This window comes from Otolemur garnettii, unplaced genomic scaffold, assembly GCF_000181295.1.
Source record: "Otolemur garnettii isolate 467f Iridium unplaced genomic scaffold, OtoGar3 scaffold00142, whole genome shotgun sequence".
Taxonomy (NCBI): Eukaryota; Metazoa; Chordata; class Mammalia; order Primates; family Galagidae; genus Otolemur; species Otolemur garnettii.
Genome location: NW_003852537.1, coordinates 369,189 through 390,439, shown reverse-complemented (window position 1 = coordinate 390,439; position 21,251 = coordinate 369,189). Strand labels below are relative to the sequence as shown.

The following is a 21,251-nucleotide window of genomic DNA, read 5'->3' as shown; positions in this document are numbered from 1 at the left end:
TTTTTTTTTTTTTCTTTTTCTCTTTTTCCCATGTGCCTTCCCTACCCCTAAATCTCTGCACCAAAGCTCATTGCAGGCAATGTTGGAAAATAACTGCATTTGAAAGAAAAAGAAAATGGCTGTCATGCTCTTAACTTTGGGCCAGCTTGAGGGGCCACAGGTTGGTCAACATGACTGATCCTTGATTTGGTTTTCCTGGTCTGGACTGCCTGGGTGGTGACAGTGCTGTGGTTGGCCAAAGACAGGACAGAGCTAGTCCCTATCTGGACTGCCTTAGTGATGGGGACGAGTGTGGTGAGAAAGGGGCTACCCCTTCAAGGGGCTGGAGCTTGGTAGATGTAGTGAGGGGGTAGGGCAATTTCCAGTGTGGCTGGGGATTAGCAAAGGAGGTTAATGTCACAGGAGGTTAATGGAACATTCTCTGCCCCTCCCCAGACTTTTTCCACTTAGGGATGTTGTGTCAACAGCCATGGGATCTGGCACTATTTGTGTGGTGACAAGACTGCATGGGTAAATACTTCACCTAGCTCAGCAGAGGCCTACGAGTCAGTCCTTCTGTTTGGCGCAAAGCCAGGAGAGGCCCTTCGTCTTTCACCACTGTCAGGCCCTTTGCTATTTATTCTTGATATTTCTTTTTGTCTTCCACAGAGAACAGCAAAGAGATGTGGGAATTGGGTTATTAGTTTATGTACTCTGCAGACTTTTCTGAAAGTATCTCTAGCTCCTGCTATTTGCCTCACCAGGTGTGGCCTCCCTGCCTTTTCAAGGATCAGATACTCCACCCTGTCTGTATCTGTGTTCCTGGTCTCCCAGCCTCTGCCTCCTTCCATCTCCTGATCAGGCCTCCTAGGGTAGACCATTCCCCTTGTTCCTGGATTTTTCAGGCATTATCTGTTCCCCTTCTCCCGGTATTTTTCTCTGCCACCTTGGATTATCTCTGTCCTTATTTCTGATAGCCATTAGTTCTTATCTGCTCAAAGCCAAGGAGGGGAGGGGGGTTGAAATCTGTCATGGTACAGTAGTAGGAGGAGACTTTTTGTTATTTTTTTCCTCAGTGTCCCTTACCCTTTCCTAACTCTAAGGCCACTGAGGTTTGGAACTGAAAGGCTTTTCACTATTTCCATCACACCTGTGCTATCTCCCAGGAATTTCCTCATGGCCTGGTCCCTGGCCCAGGTCCACCCCATCACCCTGTCCAACATGAACTGCAGCCAACACACTGGCCAGGGCTGGATGACCAGTAGGCTAAGTAATGCCAGGTTAGCCTCAGACCCCAGGGGAGGAAAAACCCAAGAACTCCCTGAGCACAGGTCTCTGAGATAGGGCTGCAGCTGACTTCCTTGGCTCAGAAGAGCCCCAGTGCCTCAGGCTTCTGCCCTCCATAACGCCACCTCTTCTGGTAAGTGACAAAGAAGGAAAAAATCCCAATCCTGATAGAAAATGTTTAAATGGGGTGACACCTCTGGCTCAGTGAGTACGGCTCTGGCCCCATATACCAAGGGTGGCGATTTCGAACCCAGCCCCAGCCAAAATGCAACAAAAAAATAGCCATGCGTTGTGGCAGGCACCTGTAGTCCCAGCTACTCAGGAGGCTGAGGCAAGAGAATCGCCTAAGCCCAAGAGCTGGAGGTTGTTATGAGCTGTGATGGCACAGCACTCTACTGAGGGCAACAAAGTAAGACTCTATCTTAAAAGAAGAAAGGTCTAAATGACTAGGCTGTGTTCCTCTCTGCACATCCTTGCCTGGGGGGTGCAAATTTGAACCCACTGCACACATTAGGCTGTAGTGAATCACCCATGCTCACACCAGCCTTCTGGTAAATCTTTAATATGTGTCCCTAGCCAACACTGACCATGCTTTGCAGTCAGAAGTCCCCAGGCTTGGCCCCAGACTTCAGCATTTCACCTGCAGACTGCCCCTGTGAGTGAGGAAACAGGAGTCAGGCCCCAGGATGTCCCCACATTGGAGCCTGTCAGGCCAGACCTGGAAGCCAAGGGGAGGGTAGGGGCTAAATGTATGGCCATCCCAGCATCCCCCAGCACAGGATGGGAAGGGAGGGGCATATGGAACAGCCCAGTGTCCTTCCTGTAGATTCCTTCCCCAGTAACATTCATCCATTGGCTCCTAGAAAATGGTGCCCTGCCCCTGGAATGGGACTCAAAGGTAGACCCACCCACCCACTAGGTTGGGAGAAGTGTTCTCATCCAGCAGAGCTGAGGTTCTGCCAGTTCCTGTACCTGAGGAGCACTTGAGTTACCAGGGTTATAAGCTAAAATAAATCTTGCCTGGGGCGGGTCAGTGTTGTTGCCAGGGTAATGGATGTAGGCCAGTTGTTTGCAGGCTCTTCCTGGTACCCAGCAGACCAAATTACCTGATGTTGATTCCCACCTCACTCCATCCCCACACAGTCCCCAGGCTTCCCCAGACCCCAGGTACCCATATCCTCCCTTCTGTGTTTCTATTACCCAGCACTCAGAACTCAATGACACAAAGTGCTTTGGTCTCTATGACAGCATCTGTGATTCCACAAGGACTGGGGTACTTCAAGTATTCTGGGTGATGGGAAGCAGGAAGGACAAGGTATGAAGAGACCTTAGGTAGCTTCAAATCAAGCCTGGGGGAGTAAAGCTCTCAGGCCAGCAGCACAGTAGGACACCTGGCATGTCCTGCTGCTTGAGGTGGCAGCAAGATGACATCCTTTGTGTCCCTGCCACTTCACATACACATTGTGCCTGTATCAAGACCTTTAGCCACACAAGGGACACTATCCTGTTTGTTGGCTATTTACAGATCCATTGTATACCTGCCTCTCCCTGGTCAACACTAATGGACAGCTACTGTGCCCACCCCTGCCCCTGCACCAGCTGAGCTGAGTGCCTCTCCTGTGCCTTGGTGGAGCTTCAGCTCACCAGGAGGCACCTGGGGCCCCATCCTTGTAATGCTGGTAGATGTCCTGCATTTCACTCACTGTGACCTTGGAAGTGTGCAAGGACCCAAACTCCTTGCACACAGCACACTGGCTTCCTAGAATGCCAGCTAACAAACAGGTCCCTTCCCCAGGAAGTGAAGTGTGGGTGGGGAACTTCTGCCTTTTCCTGTTCACGCTGTCCTGGACCCTAGACTAGAGTGAGAAAAAGAAGTGGGTTTCCTTGTTTCCGTTCCTATTCTATTGTGTCCCTTGCTTTCATTCCTGTTCTGTCCTGTCCCTGACCTGAGGGAAAATCTCCCTGAATACCATCTTGAGCAGGAGCCACACGGTTCCTCTTCTCTCCTAGACCCTCAGCATTCTCCTTTAGGAATCCTTGCCTGGAGAGTGATATCATCAAGGTCCTCTGAGGCTCCTCCATGTGACACCTGCTGGTTTGTCTTGCACAGTATGTGTCATCACCCATCCTATAAGTGAGTTGGTGGTCCTTGGATCAGAACTGAGGTGCAAAAACGTCCACTCCCCACTCCCATCTCAAACCTCTCAGGATGCAAGGAACAAAGGGTACCCCCACAGGGAGTTTGCACTTCTATGATCTGAGCCCTCAGCTGGTCCTGGTATGGCATTTGGGGACAATGGTGGTGAGGAGGAGGCATTGAGAGCAGTAAGGCAGTATGAGGGGATTGCCCCTGAGAAGTGGCCTTTTCTTTAGCAGAGTCTTGGGCAGGTATGGTCTATGCACAGGAACCAATCCAGAAGTTTAGCCAAAAACATCTCTACCACCCCAAATTCAGGAAGAAATGAAACCTCCAGCTCAGATAAATCAATCCTGCCCAATCCTCAGGCCATGGCTCCTGGGCCTGATTACACTTGCCTGATTACACTTGCCTCACACCCAGGCTTTTTCAGTTGGTTGCCCTAACCTGCGGCCTCCTGCCTGCCCAGGAGCAGTGACTGGTAAAGACGTCCCCACTCTCCTACCCCCATACAAAGTCTCTGCTCCAGAGTGAAGGCCACCTCTCCTGGATATCCCAACTTCAACTCAGGCACCTGGGCCGTGCCACGGTTGACCTCAGGAGTGGGGATTCTGGGAGCGGCCTGCGGAAGTAGGGAGGGGAGCCGGCCAGATGGAACCTCTGCAGCCTTAAGAGCCCGAGTGTCGCAGGCCGCCGGGCAGCCACCGGAGCTCAAGCTGTGTGCAGACCCCTCAGACTTCAAGTTGGGAGCTGAGACCCTGGGCATCAAGACCGGTCGCAGACTGCCAGGTCACTGCTCCTCTTCCCTAGTACCCACCACCTGAGCTCCACCTCTGCTGGAGGTGGCTCAGGGACGAATACCAGCCGCCTCAGCCCCCTTCCTCCAACCACTTTATTGCCTTCGGCTGGGAACAAAGCCGGTAAGCAGCCCCAGAGTCCAGGTGCGTTGACTTGCCCCTCGGCCCGCCACTACCGTGGGCTTTCCCGGCAAACCTGAGGCTCTCTGACCACCTGCGGAAGCAAAAGTTACTGCGCCGCCGCTTCCTTGCCCTACGCACCAACCCGCAGCACCTCAAGAGTTATGAGAGCAATGGCCCGGCGCAAGAAGTATTTCGGCGGCCACCGAGAACAGCCCTAGCGCCACGTGAACCCGGCAAGCGCTTGCAAGCCAGCGCCAGCTGATCGTCCTCTTACACTCGCGACAGCAGCCGGGGCATGGCGGAGGCCAGCGATGCGGAGTTGTAGGCGTACTACAGCGCCCTACTCTAGGCGTGCGCCGCCACCTGTGAGCCCCGGGCTGCAGGGGGTCAGGGAGACCGTAGGTTTGGTTTATTCCTAGCCTGTCTCTCCTCCAGGTCACTGAAAGTTCAAACATTAAACATTCACAAGTCTTAAGCTGTTAGGGCCAAGTGACTCTAACCTCTCGGTCCGGTGCCCCCTTGTGACCAGACCATTGAATCCCCAAGTCACAGTTCCCACGATTCTCTCCATTCCAGGACGTCTGGTCTGTGACGCTATGGCCCAATGGGCTGGAGCGGACCTGAGGCCTGGGCAGTGGTGGCTACTTCCCGTGCCTGGGTTCGGGGGCCCTGAGCCTGCTATGGAAGCCCCAGAGTAGGGCTTGCAGGACACCGAGGCATCACCGCAGCCTGCCCTGTACCGGCCCCTGCTCAGAGGGTGCCCCTGTGGCCACGCAGACTCTTTCTTCCTGGATCTTGGCCTCTGGTTGCCTATGTGTACTGGGGAGCTGTAGCTGCAGGCGCCCGACCGTGGTGACCCAAAGCATTCGTGAGACAGTCCTGAGTGGCAGGGATGTACCAGTGCCCAGAGATCCCCCGACGAGGGCCTACAGACTCTCCCCCAACCTTATGAAACTCGGCCTCTGCGGCCCAAGCAAGCAGCCTGAGCCGTTGGAGGTGCCTGGATGAGAGGATCCAGCAAACAACTCTCAGGGACCCAACGAGGATAGAGGTGTCAGCTTTGCGCTCTAAGGGGATGGATCGGCTGGGGAGTGCATAAACATGGGAGCCCATGGGGGCCGGCGAATCGGGCAGATACGTAGTGATAGCTTCCCCAGACTTTGTCCAGCCACCTCCAGCGCCGCTCCCGCTCTCCACCAGTCGCTTCAGGATTGGGGGACACCAAATATATGCCCAATGGATTGCTCTCTGCCAGGGTCCTTTTCTTCGAGCTCCCTGCCCCGTTCCTACAAGTCTGGACCTGGGCTCCGAGGGGCCCATCGCTGCGTTGAGGGTAGCTGGGGACCATTAGAGGCTGAGCCTTGTTCCCTCGCCGCGGTCGGAGTTGGCGAGGAAGTACACGTGCATGTAGTACCAGGCCCCAGGCTGCAGAGGGTATTGCCGACTGCCGGACCGGAGGTCCCAGACAGCTGCCTCTACTACGTTGGATCTGGTCGCTCTTCTTGAGGAACGCGACGTGGTCTCCGGGGTGGGCATGCTCCTCCCACATAGTTACTTGTGTATGGAATTCTAGAACCTGCAGGAGGCGCCGGTGAGGAGACCGGGCAGTCCGGTCCGGATTAGTTGGCGGATGGAAGGGGAGGGGGGAAAGAAAGTAGGGCAGTGGTATGAATGTCTCCCTTCCCCGCAGCAGAGGGTTCCAAGGCCCAAATACCCCCAGACGTGTGTCCCGCAGAGACGCCGAGCTCCCTCTTCCGGCCGCTGCCTTGCTCTGTCCCTTCAGCCGTGGCGACTAAGAACTATCTTCAGTAGGAGGTTTTCCAAGTTTTATATTTTTAGGGAAGAAAATTCCAGAAACACCCCACCACCACCAAAACAAACCACCAAAAACTGTTAACTTCTGGGCTTTCTCAGCTGAAGGCCTGATCCTATTTCCCTGCAGAGTTCATGCACACTCACTTGAGCCTCCAATCAGCCTTGTAGGTGCACCACCTTGTAATCAATGACATTTGTGTGGACCTGCCCTTCCCCCCCACCTTTCAAGCGTCTTCTTTGTGTCTCAACTGAATTAAGGAACTAGCCCCATCCAGCCCCAGAGCAGGACTCCTGGGGTCCCGGCACTAGAAAGATGGGGCACCAAGGATCTTATCACCAGTGCCTCCCCAAAGTATTGTGTTCCCCCTCCCTAGTTTGCTTCTCCCAGGACCAGCCACGTGTTCAGGCAATTCTCCCTTCTCCCTGCCTGGCTGAGTTAATGGCTTCTTGCTTCCTACAGGTTCAATCCCTCATAGTACTGTGGACCATCCACCCACTCACTCATTAAAGGTCTGGCTAAAAATGCTTTAGGTCAAGAATTCCCCCAATGCACAGCAGGGGGTGGCCAGTGAGGGACTTGAATTTGCCAGAGGCCAGCCAATGCAGTGGGAGAAAAGCACCCCATCCCTGCCCCCATGTCCCACTCTGCCACCAGCCACCAGAGCCTGTTTTGCAAACACTGTTTTATTGTCAACAGAACCTGCCTAGAGCAGGGAGAGGAGGGGTCCACTCTGCCCCAGGAGAGCTATGGACAATGGGTGTCTGGGGTCCATGGGAGACAGGGGTCAGTGCAGTGAGAACAGCTGGGGCCACCACTGCTGCCTGACTGGTCTGGCTGGCCAGAGATGGGGTCTGGGAGGCCAGCTGGGGCTGCGGGAGCTGATGAAGAGTTGGGTCTCGGCTCCCCCTGGCTCATCTGCAGCAGGCCGGTGAGGGCGATCAGCTCTGGCCCACTGAGCCAGGCAGTGGAGCAGCTCTGGGAACGGCTGGGGACAACCCAGGGGGACATGACAGGGGGTGGGAGCAGCAGCTTCAGGGAGCCCATCACCTGAGGAGAGAGGAGGGACACGTTCCTGCCAGGCCTCCAGGGAGGAGGCTGGGGTGAGGCCAGTAGAAGAAAGCTCTTACCTGCTGTGGGGGCCTCAGATAGGTACAGGGGAACACGCTGCCCACAGGGCAGCAAAGGGTCGCACAGAAAGACATCTTCTCGGCACATCACTGAGAACCCTGGGGAGAAGAGACTTCTAGGGGTGGGCTGGGGCTTCTCCCCCACTCTCCCGCCAGCCCTGTTCCCCTTGAGGTTTGTTCAGTGTGGCTCCCAGCCTGAGGGCACCAGTGTGAGTACCTGTATCCTGCACTGCCCACTCTCCATTTTGAGGCCCTGTTCCAGGGTTCCTGAAGGTCCGAGGCCTGACACCCACACTGGAGGATGCCTCATAGAGTGGCCAGAAGGAGGGATGACACAGTGTGCGGCCTGAGAAGGAGGCGCCTGACCCACAGCTAGCTCCCTGAGGAGGAGCAGGACAGGGCACTGAGGCCTTAGCTCTTCCCAAGAGGTCCCAGCCATGTGAGCCAGAGCTCCCCCAACTCACCCACACCAGCCGGGGTCCTGCTTTGGCTTGGTAGTTGGGGTCCCAGGGTGCAAGCAGAGTCATCCTTGAGGGAGCCACTTCCCGGATCATCTGAGGGGAAAGAGGAACTAGGGGAATACAAGATGGGGTTAAAATAGGCTCAGAGGCAGAAAGAAGGTCTTAGTGGCGATTAGAGGCAGCAGGCTGGGTCCTACCTGAGGGTCTCAGGGAATGCTCAGCGTCAGGGATCAGCCGCAGGTGGTGGCAGGGTGGTAGCTGCTCTGTCTGTAGCTGCCCTCTCTGGGTCCAGGATGATCTGAGGGCCTGGTGCTGCAGACTAGAGTGGGAGGCACTGATATGCTCCAGTCAGGTATCCACACTGCCCTATCCCCATCCAAGTATTTCCTGAAGCCCAGGGGTAAGGCCAAGGGTGCCTGGTTTGGGGGAGACTGCCGACCTATCCTCCCATAAGGACAACAGAGTCTGCTCCACCTACTGTAAGGGGCCAGGCCACGGCATAGAGGGGCCCCCCCAAATCAGATGTCCACCAGCCAAGCCCCTCACCTGTCCTGTAGGGGTGTTCTTGGCTCCCCCAGGGCTTCCTCTCCAGAGCTCCAGGCCTCGCCCTGGTCACTGCCCTCCAAGGGATCCGGCACCTCGGGCACCTCCTCTTCACCCGCGCACCACCACGGAGGCGGCCAGGGCAACATGCCGCGTCAGGGAGTGTGGGTGGTGCGGTTGCGCCCTCCCCACGTTCGGTAACCCACAGCGGCACTGCCCTGTCCCTGGCGTGAGCCCACCTTCTAGGGCCTCACTGAGACGCCGTCACTAGACCGCAGCGCGTCTCGCCCGCCACGTTGCACGCGTCCCCACCCCCACTGGGATACCGCGGGCGCCCCCTGGCAGCGGGGCGGAGAGGTCTGCACATCTGGCTGTCCTCAGCCTGGAGGCCTGTGCAAGGCACAACAGGACTGGGCACAACCCAATCTGAGACGCTCCCACAACACCCCTGCCCACTCACAGATACAATCACACCTGAGGGCCACCTAGGAGGCGGCTGGCTCTCTTTATTGTGCTTGACACTACACATGCCAGACCTTCCACCCAGACCCTCAGCCGCCCAGGGAGGGCCAACACAGCAGGCTGCTGGGAGGGCCTAGGCTCAGGGCTAGGCCGGAGGCCACCCTCACCAAGTCCTTGTCAGAGGGCAGAGCCCAGGCACATCTTCCATTCACGGAGTCTGGGCGGTGGGGCCCTGTGGCCTACCGCCACCCCTAAGGCCGTTCCAGCAGTGCATGGACAACAGCAGCGATGTGGGGGAGGCCCCTTCCCGGGGCCCCCTCCTCTTCCAGGATGTGGTGGGGCTGGCACAGGGACTCCTGGGGGGAGGGGCCCAGGTTAAGTACCCCCTTATTACCCCCTTCACTTGGTTTCCCTGCCCTGGCAACGTATAGGAGGTGAAGGTCAGGCGCATTCTGGGCAGACACTCTGCACCCAGGACTTGGGGACACTAAGATGCAAGGAAGCTGCCAGCGGATTTAACAGTAGGGAGATGACACAGGGGTCCAGGCTCAGGGGCCTGTCATTCCCAGAGGGAGATGCTGGAGCAGACAGGCTGGCACACAGACCCTTGTCAGGGCCACTGCTGGGACCAACAGCAGGAGCAGACACAAACAACACACACAGAGGCTGCCACAGTCTGTACAGTTTATACACAGAGACAGGGACCCACCCAGCCTGGGCCCTGCATCCCTACAAATATAGAGTTCTCTCTACAAAATAGAGATAATTTAGCCCCCTGGGGCAGTGTGGGGGGAGGTAAAAGGGGAGGGCACAACAGGAAGGGAGAGAGTCAAGCTCCTGACACCCCTCTGGGAGAGCAAGTGCAGAGACCAGCGGCATGAATCAGCACTACAAGGATGGGGGCCGCTGGGAGCCGGAGGAGGGAGGCCAGAGGCTGGGGGCCCAGGGTCTGGGGGTACCAGAGTGGGGCCTCTGACATCAGTGTCTGTGAAGGGGGTACACTAGTGTCTTTGGTAAGGACTGAAGGCACCACTGGTGGGGGTTAGGTTGAGCAGGAGTCTTATAAATAGAAATAGGGGAAAGGATGGGGGGAGGGATGACTTCGGGTTCTAAGAACCCAGGAGCCGAGTGTAGATAACATAAAGCAGCAGCATGAGGACCACGTAGAAGAAGATGAAGCCACTCAAACCAGAGGGGGGCCAGACAGGTTGGGGGGCCTTGCCTCCCACCCGCTTCGCGACCTCCAGTGCAGTCTGCAGCCCCTGGGCGGTACCCTGGAGGAGATCTGAGGGCGAGCACAGGTCAGCCTGGGGAGGGAGAGTAGGGTAGATGGACAAGGACAAAAGACAGACGTCAGCAGCAACAGCAAGACAATCTTTCCCAACCCCTGTCCTCATGTGCCAGGGCCAGACCCACGCCAACATGCAGGCATGCAGGGCAGGGGCCATGTGAGGAGGGGGCATGGAGGGCAGGGGATATGCAGGGCAGGGTGCATGCAGGGCAGGGGCATGCTGACATGCGTATTCCTGGGAGCAGACCCCATCAAGGGAACCCCACCATCCATGCAGAGTGCTCAGATGAGCCCAGGATGCTGCCACTCTTTAGAGAACAGTCCCCATACCTCAGGTACCCCCATTTTTCGACAAGCTTCTAAGAAACTCTCCACATTCTTCCGAGACTTGAGGGCACTGAGTTTTGGCTGGGGGTGGGTAAGAAAAGAAGGTAAGAAGAAAGGCCACAGGCCTCCTGTTCTATCCCCTACATTCTGCCTTGCCCCCTACTAACCACAGCGGGTGAAGGCACATGAATGAAGGGCACAGAGCGGGGCCGTAGCTGGTTGGCCAGCTGACAGAGGATGACCCCATTGGCCAGAGCCTCAGCCAGGTCCTCAGGCAGGGGCCGCTGCAGCTGTGACTCAAGAACCTGAGAGGCAGGGGAGTGGAAGGAGCAAGTCAGAGATGGCAGGGAACTTGGGCCTGCTCCTTTCCATCCTCAGGGGAAGTACTAGGGAGCCAAGAGGACATTGAGGGAGGCCTGGATCCTGAAGAAGGAAACAGAGGTGCCAGGCAGATCCCAGGCCCCCATCTACACAGATCCCACTTCTGCTTACTTGGCGCAGCTGAGCCATTAATTCTTTCTCGTCTGGAATCTGGAGGGATCGTCGAGTCCTCAAGACAGAGTCTGGTGAGGAAGGGTCTAGGAGGAAAGGGGAGCACAGGAGTGTCTCTACTACTTACCATGGACTTTGTGCCTAGGTATCCGTAGTCTGGCACCCACACCTCCTGCCTTTCTGGGATTACAAAGGAACAAAAGACCCAGAGAGATCCCAGGGCAAAAAGGTGACACAACCCATCCATTAGTCCTGATTAGTATTGGGTCAATGCTGGAAAGGTAGAGAGACGCACCTGAGCCACTCTGAGAGGCGGAACGGAAGAGGAAGCTGTTTGGTCTCTGAATGGAGCAGAGTGGTCGGGGAGCAGGTGCTATTGCTAAGGACCAGAGCCAGGGACAGGGCAAGTAAGAGAGATACCCATTCAGTATCCCACTCTTTCCTTGAGCCATAAGGTCCCAACCAGCCCCTCACCTACACACAGATTCCCATCCTCCTCCCAAAGCCCTGTCCCACCTGGTCCAGCTACAGGAAGGGGCTCCTGGGAGGTGGAGGCAGGGGTGGGGGCTCCCTGTTCCCCTGCAGCTCCCAGTTGAGTGCCACTAGACTTCGGCATGCCACTGAGAAGAAACAGGAGGGAATTAGAGAGGGTAATCAGGGAAGGGGTACAAGGAAACAACTTGGACAGGAAACCTACTTGTATGTGGCTTGAGTAGACAAGGTTCCTCCTCCTATAACTCTAGTCCCCAGCTTCAGAAAACTGCAACAGCAAGGAAACATTTAGTCAGTGTGCCCTGCAGGGCTACCAACCCTGGGGCAAACAACTTAGGAAGGGGCTGTTTCTATGCATTTCCTGGGCCCACCATCTAGCAACAGCCCCACCCAGACTGTGCCCACACCTGTCCTTCCTGGGTGCACCCCACACTCCACTCTGCAGCTGCTGTCGCCGCTCCCGCTCCTGCCACAGCTGCAAGGTGTCTGGGCGCCGCCGTTCCTCCCCTGCTGGCTCCTCTCGTCTGAGAATCAAGACAGGAGAGAGGTAGACCCCAGGGTCAGAGGAATAAGAGGTCCAGCAGGAGCAGAGGGAGGATAGTGGAGTCAGTTCAGGGAGTTCTGGGATACCTGCTGCTTGGTGCTCTCTCCCCATCCCCTGCCACAGGGTTTAATTCAGGTGGCCGCTGCTCCTGAAGAGAGAACAGCACAGAGACAAAGGGAAGGCCTGTACCCTCACTCCTGCACCATTCCTCCCTCCAACTGTCTCCCACCTGGCAGAAACACAGCAGCATCCTCACCTCAGCAGCAGTTCGTTCTTCATCCTCTCCAGGGATGTGGCTGTCAATGAAGTCAATCTGCTCAGGGTCTCCATCAGCTAGAAAGGCCAGGACGCATGTCAGCAAGCAGGGGGCATCAGGCCTTCATCCACCACTTCCCTCTCTGACTGACTCCTATACTCACCAGCACCATCCTCCCTCCTTTCTCTGGGCCCCCTAGGCTCCCGGGCCAGCTCTGAGATCCGAAATGACAGCTCAGAAAACTCATCTGTTGACTGTAAGAGCAGAGATGCTGACATGGGAGACAGCCTCTCTGCAGGACTGGAGCTTGCAGGATTTCAGGGTCTACAGAGTCCTGTGTGGGACTGGGATTACAGTCTGTGGCTAAACAAGCCCTTCCCCAAGACACAGGGGAGAAGAAGGTAGGAAGAGGGCAGCTCCAGCCACCATCTGACATTCTGGGATTCAGAGGTAACAGGCAAAGGGTCCCTAATTCAGAGTTCCTCTCCCAGGAATGATACCCCAATCTCTTGGAATGGAGGCCCTTACCTCATTTCCAGACCACCTTTTGCTGCCACTGTCAACACTGTGGAAGCCTGAGTCCAGCCCACCATCATATCGACGTCCCGGAAATAGATCCTCAGCAGGGCTGGGGCCAGCCAAGGAGATCTGGTCAGTTCTATACTGGGCAGCAAGTCCCCGCATCCTCCCCCCAGAAACCAGGGTCCCTGGTGCCAGGAAAGAGAATTAAGTATGCAGGTGCTTCTTTCCATTACACCAAGGACTTACCAAGGACTAAAACTTGGGGGCCGGGAAGGGGCTAGGTCCCCCAGTGCAGACCCACGCTGCCCAGCCTCTGTTGACAAGTATTTGAAGATATGAAGTTTCCCCTTCAGGCAGATCTGTGTGTGAGGAGGGACACACCAGGGAGTGAGGGAAAAGAGGGTGGCTCCCCAAATCTTGCTTGGCTACCAAAGGGACCCACCCTCATCCCTGTCCCTCTGGTCCACCTAGGCCCACGCCTCACCTGGGCAGGTGGGCTTTGCAGAGGGTTGCTGTCCAACAGAATGACCTGCAGGTGCCTGAGGCGGCAGAAGGAGACCGGAATGCAGGAGACACGGTTACAGGAGAAATCCAGGCGGACAAGAGGAAGGTCCCCCAGCTCTGGGGGTTCGGTGAGGGAAGAGTCAGGAGCATGCCCAAGGAGGTGCCTTTGCTGACCTCCTCACCCTCTGCTCTGGCCAACTGCTCACCCCTGGGCCTATCACAGCCTCTCCCCTGGGTGCCTCAGGTCAATCCCTCTCTCTCCACTCAGACATAGGCTACCTTCTGAGCTATGCCCCCTAAGAAGGCCCTCTAGACTTCAATTCCTGCTTGGCCTACACCTACATCTGTCCTATCTCCTCACCTACCCACTCTACACTTCAGCGAATCCTTCCTTCTCAAATGACAGCACACAACACAAACCAAACCATGGGAGGTGTTTGAGCAGTGACACCCACACTGTTCAAACACCTCCCATGACCTTCCTGGCTGCTAAGATTGGATGGGATATGCCCAGCTCAGAAGCACCCAGTCCCACCTGCCCTACACTTACCTAGTCCTACATCCTGGGCAAGGCTCTGCCTGCCCACAGTGAAGGACACCTTTCGCCAAAAAAGGCACAAAATAGATTTGTGGTGGCCTTACACACCATAAAAGTCACAGTTCCCTAGTGTGATCAAGGTTTTAGTAACCTAGCTGCACTCACGTTTTCCCACCTTACTGCCCACCCCTCCAGTCCCTTAGCTTCTGGGCCTTTCCAAAAAAACAAACAAACAAAAATGCTTATTTATAACTCCCAGCCCCCTTCTTTTTCTGAGACAGTCTCTGTCACCCTGGGTAGAGTGGCATGGCATAAGCCTAGCACAAGCAACATCAAACTCAGGCTCAAGAGATCCTCTTGCCTCATCCTCTGAGTAGCTGGGACTACAGGCACCTGCCACAATGCCCAGCTAGTTTTTTTTTATTTTTAGTAGAGATGATTTTTAGGTCTCCCTTTTGCTTTAGCTCTTCCCTGAATTGAAGCAGTCCACCAGCCTCAGCCTCCCAGAGTGCTAGAATTACAGGTGTGAGTCACCACAACTAGCCATTTGTACTCCTCTTGACTTGGAAGGAAGAGGACTAGTACAGGAAGGGGTAGGAGAGAGGCAGAAAAAACAATGACCACCTGACTTCTCTCTTGTTCTTCAAACCAAGTTCACCCCTTTTTCTTTCTTTTTTTTTTGAGACAGAGTGTTGCTTTGTCACCCTCAGTAGAGTGCCATGGTGTCAAAACTTACAGCAACCTCAAAGTCATGGGCTCAAGCACTCCTCTTGACTCAGCCTCCTGAGTAGCTGAGACTACAGGCACCCACAACAACGCTCAACTACTTTCAGAGACAGTCTTGCTCTTGCTCAGGCTGGTCTTGAACCTGTGAACTCAGGCAATCCACCCACCTTGACCTCCCAGAGTGCTAGGATTACAGGCATGACCCCCATGCCCAGCCACCCCTTTTTCTTTTGAGATATCATCATAGCTCACTGCAACCTCCAACTCCCAGGCTTAAAGGATCCTTCTGCCTTACCCTTCCAAGTAGCTAGGACCAAGGGTGCATGCCACCATGCCTAGCTAATTTATTTTTTTGTAGGGACAGGTCTTGCTATGTTGCCCAGGCTGGTCTCGAACTCCTGGCCTCAAAGTAATGTTCCTAACTTGGCCTTCCAAAGTAGTGGGATTATAGACATGAGCAACCACGCCTGGTCTATAAAATCATTCTCTTCCTGGGGTGGGGAACCTGTGGCCTTGGGGCCACATATAGCCTTCTGGATTCTTGAGTGTGGCCTTTTGACTAAATTCAAATTTGGAATTGGTTGAGGGCCTGCACAGGCCCTTCCCAACTAGCTCTGGCCTGCCTTTCTAGCCACATTCCCGCTGGACTGTGTTCCCTCCCACCTCCACACTGCTCACATGGTGGCTCCTCTGTCTGGATGTGGAAAGCTGGAAACATCTCCTTCAAAGGCTGGGTCCTGCTACACCTGCACCTCCAGGTAAAGTTTTCTCCAGGTTCCCCAGGCAAAGCCAGTGCTGCCTCCCCTCCAGCTGTCAGGGTTCCTTAAACATCCCACCCTAGCAATTCCCTCTAAATGTCTTTCTCTTCCCCATTAAGCCATTAAATCATTAAGAGACAGCCCTAGATCTTAGTCACACTACCCACATCTACCTGGTGGTCACCTAAAACACAGGAAGCACAAACAAAAAACTGAAATACAGGAGGCACATGCACAGGAAAACAATGCTGGCTGAATAAAAGGTGTGCCTGCTTGGAGCAGAGGCTATCAAATGTTGGTACATAGCAATTATCTTCTTAAATAGGGCTGCTTGAGCTCTAGCCAGTGACCCCAGAATCTCTGGCGAGGAGTTGAAGGGCATCACCTGACTCAGGTGTTTCAGGGCTTCTGCTGGGGTGAGAGGTGATCTTGGTGACTATGAAGGTCCCTTTCAACCTTGAGATTCTACCTAGAGCTGATGCACTTACCTGTTCCCCTTTTTGTACCAGTTCTATTTCTTAAATAGAGCTAAAAATCCATGCCTTGCCAACTTCAGAGGATTGTTATGGTGAAGATGAAATATGATGGGCAGGGATCTGTAGTCTCAGCTACTTGGGAGATTGAAGCAAGGGAATCATTTGAGCCTTAAGAGTTAAGGTTGCTGTGAGCTGTGATGGTCTACTTAGGGTGACAGAGTGAGACTCTGCCTAAAAAAAAAAAAGATCAAATATGATCATTTATAGTTTGTTTTATATACTTCAAAACTCTGGGCAACTAGGGCAGGATTCTTCTTTGAAGATTCCTTGCCTGTGACTCTCTCAAGGAGATACATTGTAGGGCTGGGCACAGTGGCTCATGCCTGTAAACTCAGCACTTGGGAGGCCAAGGCAGATGGATTCCCTGAGTTCACGAGTTCAAGACCAGCCTGGGCCAGAATGAGACCTCATCTTTAAAAATAGCCAGGTGTAGGGTGGCACCTGTGGCTCAAAGGAGTAGGGCGCTGGCCCCATATGCTGGAAGTGGCAGGTTCAAACCCAGCCCTGCCAAAAACTGCAAAAAAAAATAGCCAAGTGTTGTGGTGGGTGCCTGCAGACCTAGCTACTTGGTAGGCTGAGGCAGGAAAATTGCTTAAGCCCAGGAGTTTGAGATTACAGTGAGCTTTGACACCACTGCACTATACCAAGGAAAACAATTAAGACTCTGTCTCAAAAAAAAGGAGATACGTTGTTATCGAGTGAATGTTTATGCCCCCCAAAATTCATGTTGAAAACCTACCCCCAGGTTATAGTATTAGGAGGCAGGGCCTTTGGAAGGTAATTTAGGTCACGAGAGTAAACCCTCATGAATGAGATCAGTGTTCTTATAAAAGAGAAGCCAGAGACTGTCCCTGCTCTCATGTAAGAATATGACGAGAAGTCAGCATTCTGCAACTCAGAAGAGAACCCAGCCATAGCAGCACCCTGATCTTGGACTTCCAGCTACAAGAACTGAGAGAAATAAATTCCTATTGTTTATAAGCCACTCAGTCTTTGGTATTTTTGCTATGGCTGCCCAAGCTAGGACGAATACACATACACCTCTCCAGTTCTTCACTTTTCTCACCATCAGGCAAGGTGCTGAGCTGGTTCCTCCGAACATTGAGATCTCGCAGGGAGGAGAGGCTACACAGCTCTGTGGGGAGGGCCTGCAACTCATTGCTGCTCACATCCTAAAATTGGGAAAGCAGGTCTTCATAAGACCAGGCTCGTCAGAAACTGCCCCCATCTCTGGCTACCTGCTTTTAGTCCTGGCCTTTCCCCAGCCTCCCCCCAAAAGGTCCCTGGTGCCTGACTCAATATCCCCTTTTCTCGCCCCATTTCCCATCCTCACAAGCTGTCTCAGGCTTCCCAAGGCACCAATGTCAGGAGGAAGCGCTCCCAGCTTGTTGTTGCTGACAATGAGTACCCGCAGGGGCAGCTGGCAGATGTAGGGTGGCAGCGATGACAGCTGGTTTCGGCTGTGGAAGGGAGAAAAGCAGTGGATTGGCTACCCCAGGCATGGCATCCCAGCACTGCTCTCCTCTCAGAACTGCTGGGTACTGTATATTGGTAATTGAGGCTAAGAAACTCAAGCTCCCCTCTCTCCCTGGCTCTGCCTTCCTACCTGAGGTTGAGGTAGGTGAGGGCTGTGAGATTCCCCAAGGCTGGATTCAGGCATCTCAGGCAGTTGTGGTAGAGGCTCAGGCCCTCCAGGGACACCAGTTGGCATGCTGCCTCAGGCACCTCAGGAAACCGGTTCCGGGACAGGTCTAGGGGAGGCAAGTCAGAGGAGAGTTGGGTAAAGGCCCAGCTCTAGAAAGAAAGACCTTGAATTCCCTTGAGCTAGCGGCCTGGCTCCCTATCCCAGCAGATCTAAAGAATCAGGACTATAAACTGGGGTTCCTAGGAAAGATAAAGAAGACTTCTGCAAATTTGAGCACATTCTAAGCAAGACCAGAATGGCAAAGGGAAGACAAAGGCTATAGAGTTACTGAGCTAGAGAAGCCCAGACTTGGGTGTAAGGGAACCATGAATGCTACCTTCAAATATACAAATAAAGAACTATCCTAAAAGAGAATCCAGCCTTCTATAACTCTTGTAGTTCCTGTTGTTCTGAGATGCCAGGCGAGGTGGAAGGCAAAAAGTCATAGGAGAGGGTCAGCATCCATAAGAAAATAGCAAGGTGATAGGCTGGCACCTCCAGGAGAGAATATGTGGAAAACCCCTTGATGAAGACCACTGGGAAAGCCCAGGCCTCCTCAAGAGCCCTACTTCCCCTACCTCAACCTATCAACATAAGAGAGAAACCAGCCCCTATGAACAGCAATCTAGGTGCAAGGGACATTGAAGTTGAAGATCTCCAAAAACTGGGAGGGAAAGGCAGAAAAACCAAGTTGGAGATGGGAGCTGGTATCCTAAGGTCCCTCCCATCTTGGTTCCCCTGTGCCCGGACTGGCCTCCGCCCCACCTTCTTCCAGCCCCATTGTCCTTCCTCTATTTCTCCTCTTACTGATCCAGATTTCAAGAGATCAGCATCTTTGGAGAAAGGAGAGGATGGTGAGGAGGGCAGAACTTATTTCCACCCTCTTATCTCCAGCAATGGCTGACTATCCCAAAGCCAGCAGACAGACCTCAGGTTTCCCCTGAGTCTGGAGACAGTGACTACTTGGACTTCCACAAGCCTGTGTTTTTGTTTCCTCAGCTCAGCCTTAACTGGGAGGGGTCTAGGGCCTGCTTGGGGAAGTCCCAGGCAACAGACCTTGGGTGAGCTTTTTCAAGGGCTTTCTGCAGGGAGAGGTAAGCAAAATTTGACAGGAAGGGAAGCTGGGGTATATCCCCCAAGGAAATTAGTCTTGTGACAGGAAATGAAGGAGAAACAACCTGTCAGGTTCTGTCTCTGGTAGACCTGTGTTTACCAGGGTGGATCACAGCGTGGTGCTCCAGGAATCACTTTCTTTTCCTCTCTGCCTAACCCTGCTGCACACAGACAGAAGCCCTGGCACAGGAGATGTTAGTTCCAGTGGTGGTGAGAGGATTGCATATGGTCCTCCCACCCTTGTCCTCCACCTGCCAGCTTTCTCTGTGCTTATGTGTTTATGTGTAGGTGTATGTGTGTGGACCAAAGGGGTGGAGACCAAGTTCTGATGGGGTAAGCAGGTGGTGGGGGCAAAAGCTAAGAGCGGAAGGGACCCAGGCTGGAGGAGGCAGGGCACGGGGGCACAGGATGTGGTCTGTGAGAGAATGAACCACACTTCTCCTTTGCTAAAACAGCCCCTCCCCCACCTCAGGACTCTTCCTACTATCGGCCTCCTGGGAATGAAATCCAAGGGGTATCAGGGACTTAAGCCATAAGGAATATGCAGAAAGAGCTCAGAGAGCAAGAGGGACAGGTTCATACTGATTCAGGCAGCAGAGTGCTGAAGCTTTCAGTCTGCATTGGAGGGCAAAGAGAGGTGGAGAGCAGGGTATTGGCAACTCTATGTTCCTGTCACTTCCCCTTTCTGCCCCAGTGTATGAGCAACTTCTTTGAGAGAGGGGACAGAGGAAAGAATTCTCGGCAAGACAGACCCCACCTGGTCTAGAACCTGGGCCTGGAAGGGACTGAGGATTCCTGTGTGGACAGCAGGGCAGAGAAGGATCTCAGGAAGCTGGGATCTGCCCACTCTATCCTCTATCACACAAGCAAACTCAGAGGAGCACTGACTGCACCCTAAGCCGGAATGTGCTGGGAAGGACAACAGGAGGGGTAGGACCTGGGAGGGGCCGGGGAGTTCTGGGTAGTTTTCCCCAAGAGTCCACTCACTGAGATAGAGCCCTAGGGAAGTAAAGAATAACATTTGGTCTTTGTCAAAAAACAAGCAAGGGGGGAGGGGTAAGGGAACAGACAGCCAGTGTCACACAGCTGCCGAGGTCAATCTGGAGCTAGTGGTTGGGGGTGGGGGGACTAAGAAGGATGGGAATAACTCCTAGGGCTCACTCATTCCCTGAACTCACTAATCAAGTACTAGAAAAGACAAGTGGAGAGGATTAAACGGGCCCTCCCCAGAACAGTAGGGGAAAGAAAATGTCTGTGCCTGCTTGAAAGTGCAGGTGAGCAGGCACCTGCTTGAGGCTAAACACATTCCTGCTTCCAGCCCCATGCCCCCCAACCCCAGGATGAGAGGAGGAGGCCTCCTTACCTCCCAGACTGGGCTGGGGTGGGGCTGGGGAATGTGGTCCTCCTCCTCTCTCCTGATCCTCACCCTTCAGCTGCCAGGCAAGGTCATAGGCTGCCTCCTGAGCAGCTGAGGCCTGACTTACCTGTCATAAAAGACAGCCCCCTACACCCCATCCCCAGACACAAGGATGGAAGGAACATGATTAGAGGGATCCTGCTAGTGAGGGAGTGGAAGCATAGTTGCTGGCTGAGCAGCACTCCCACCTAGAAGATTAAGATTTCCTTCCTTTCTGCAACTGCCTCCAGTACCTCCCCTGAGGAAAGAAACTGAAATGGGAATTCTAGGCTCCCCATGAGGTCACAGTCTCCAAAGTGACCTCACACAGCAGGAAAGAGGAGGAGTCTCAGATAAGGGGGGGGTGGTCAGGGATAATAGGCAGAAGAACTCAGGGAGAAAAGAGTTTGGGGAGGTATGCTTGCTTCTTTCCCATAAGCTGGCTCTGTGAAAAGTGAGAGGGCAAATAACCTTAGTGGGTGGGTCTACAGCAAAGTAAGCAGAAACATCAGGTGTGAAGGGCAATCCATGGGAAAGGGGTGCCCTAGGCTGCTCGGATCTCAGTGGAACGGGGGAAGGAGTTGGAGACGAGGAGGAGTGAGAGAAATGAGTGGTTAGAGGAGCTCCTCGGGGATGCTTTAGGGGTCCATCAGAGCTGAGGTTGAAGAGGTCATGCAAATGAGGCAAGCAGGTGAGAGGCTGGCCCATTCTACAGGTGTGCAGATATGCAAATTAAAAGAAGAGTGGGGAATCTCTCACAACGCTGGGCCTGAGACGCTGGGCGTTCTGCGCAAACTAGAAGTACTTCACGGTCTAGTGGTTCTTAAAGCAGGGAAGGGGTGGTCGCAGGCCTATGAGGAGCCGACGGCCAGGTGAGGGGGCGGGCCAAACTCGACAGCTGGGCGGGGACCAAGAGGGGCGTGGCTATGTAAATGAGGGTCCCAGTCGGCCCGGGCCCGTGCGCACTTACCAGCCTGGGTGATGTCTGACAGGTCGTAGCTTCGGGCCGCGCCCCGGGGGAAGTGCTTCAAGCGTCGGTTAGATAGGTTCAGGGTTCCAGTGGCCACGGCCTCCTCTAGGGCCCGCTCTGCACTGCGGCTCCCGGGCAGACCCGGAGACCCTGGCACGGAGGTCGTGGCCGCCGCTTCCTCACCACCCGCAGCAAGAGGTGCCACTACCGCCGCCGCCATCCGCTCCCGGCGGCTCCTGCCGCTTGACTGACGGGACCCACCGTCCCTCCTTCCCTCTCCCCCTCCCCCTCCTTGGAGCCGCCGTAGTCGCCTCAAGGGGGAGGAAGTGCGGGACAGGGACCCAGCGGACCAATCGTGGTCCCGAGATAC

The 21,251-nt window shown here is 54.5% G+C and overlaps 2 protein-coding genes and 1 long non-coding RNA gene across 5 annotated transcripts; 1 reads left to right on the top strand and 2 right to left on the bottom strand.

The window, feature by feature from the left end:
* Positions 1-6: 6 nt before the first annotated feature.
* On the top strand, positions 7-4,798 carry LOC111728166. Of its 2 annotated transcripts, XR_002775549.1 has the most exons (3): positions 7-160; positions 436-1,399; positions 2,471-4,798. It is a non-coding gene; the product is annotated as an uncharacterized LOC111728166 (long non-coding RNA). The 2 variants fall into 2 exon arrangements; XR_002775548.1 differs by having other exon boundaries at positions 7-1,399.
* Positions 4,799-6,804: 2,006 nt separating this feature from the next.
* SAP25 (Sin3A associated protein 25) lies at positions 6,805-8,441 on the bottom strand. Its single transcript, XM_012810822.2, has 6 exons — positions 8,274-8,441; positions 7,925-8,046; positions 7,731-7,837; positions 7,484-7,646; positions 7,267-7,365; positions 6,805-7,186 (listed from the first exon to the last, which is right to left on the bottom strand). Exons 1-6 carry the CDS (start codon positions 8,417-8,419, stop codon positions 6,924-6,926), a joined length of 900 nt encoding a protein of 299 aa, XP_012666276.1. The 5' UTR covers positions 8,420-8,441; the 3' UTR covers positions 6,805-6,923.
* A 483-nt stretch (positions 8,442-8,924) lies between these two features.
* On the bottom strand, positions 8,925-21,189 carry LRCH4 (leucine rich repeats and calponin homology domain containing 4). Of its 2 annotated transcripts, none has more exons than XM_012810821.2 (18): positions 20,882-21,189; positions 17,325-17,469; positions 17,052-17,178; positions 16,785-16,890; positions 13,141-13,277; positions 12,903-13,015; positions 12,663-12,762; positions 12,298-12,388; positions 12,135-12,211; positions 11,965-12,026; positions 11,742-11,858; positions 11,540-11,602; positions 11,359-11,462; positions 11,138-11,221; positions 10,843-10,928; positions 10,518-10,655; positions 10,354-10,431; positions 8,925-9,088 (listed from the first exon to the last, which is right to left on the bottom strand). In XM_012810821.2, exons 1-18 carry the CDS (start codon positions 21,099-21,101, stop codon positions 8,984-8,986), a joined length of 1,953 nt encoding a protein of 650 aa, XP_012666275.1. In that variant the 5' UTR covers positions 21,102-21,189; the 3' UTR covers positions 8,925-8,983. The 2 variants fall into 2 exon arrangements, with proteins under 2 accessions (XP_012666275.1, XP_012666274.1); XM_012810820.2 differs by lacking the exon at positions 8,925-9,088 and adding an exon at positions 9,403-10,039.
* Positions 21,190-21,251: the final 62 nt, after the last annotated feature.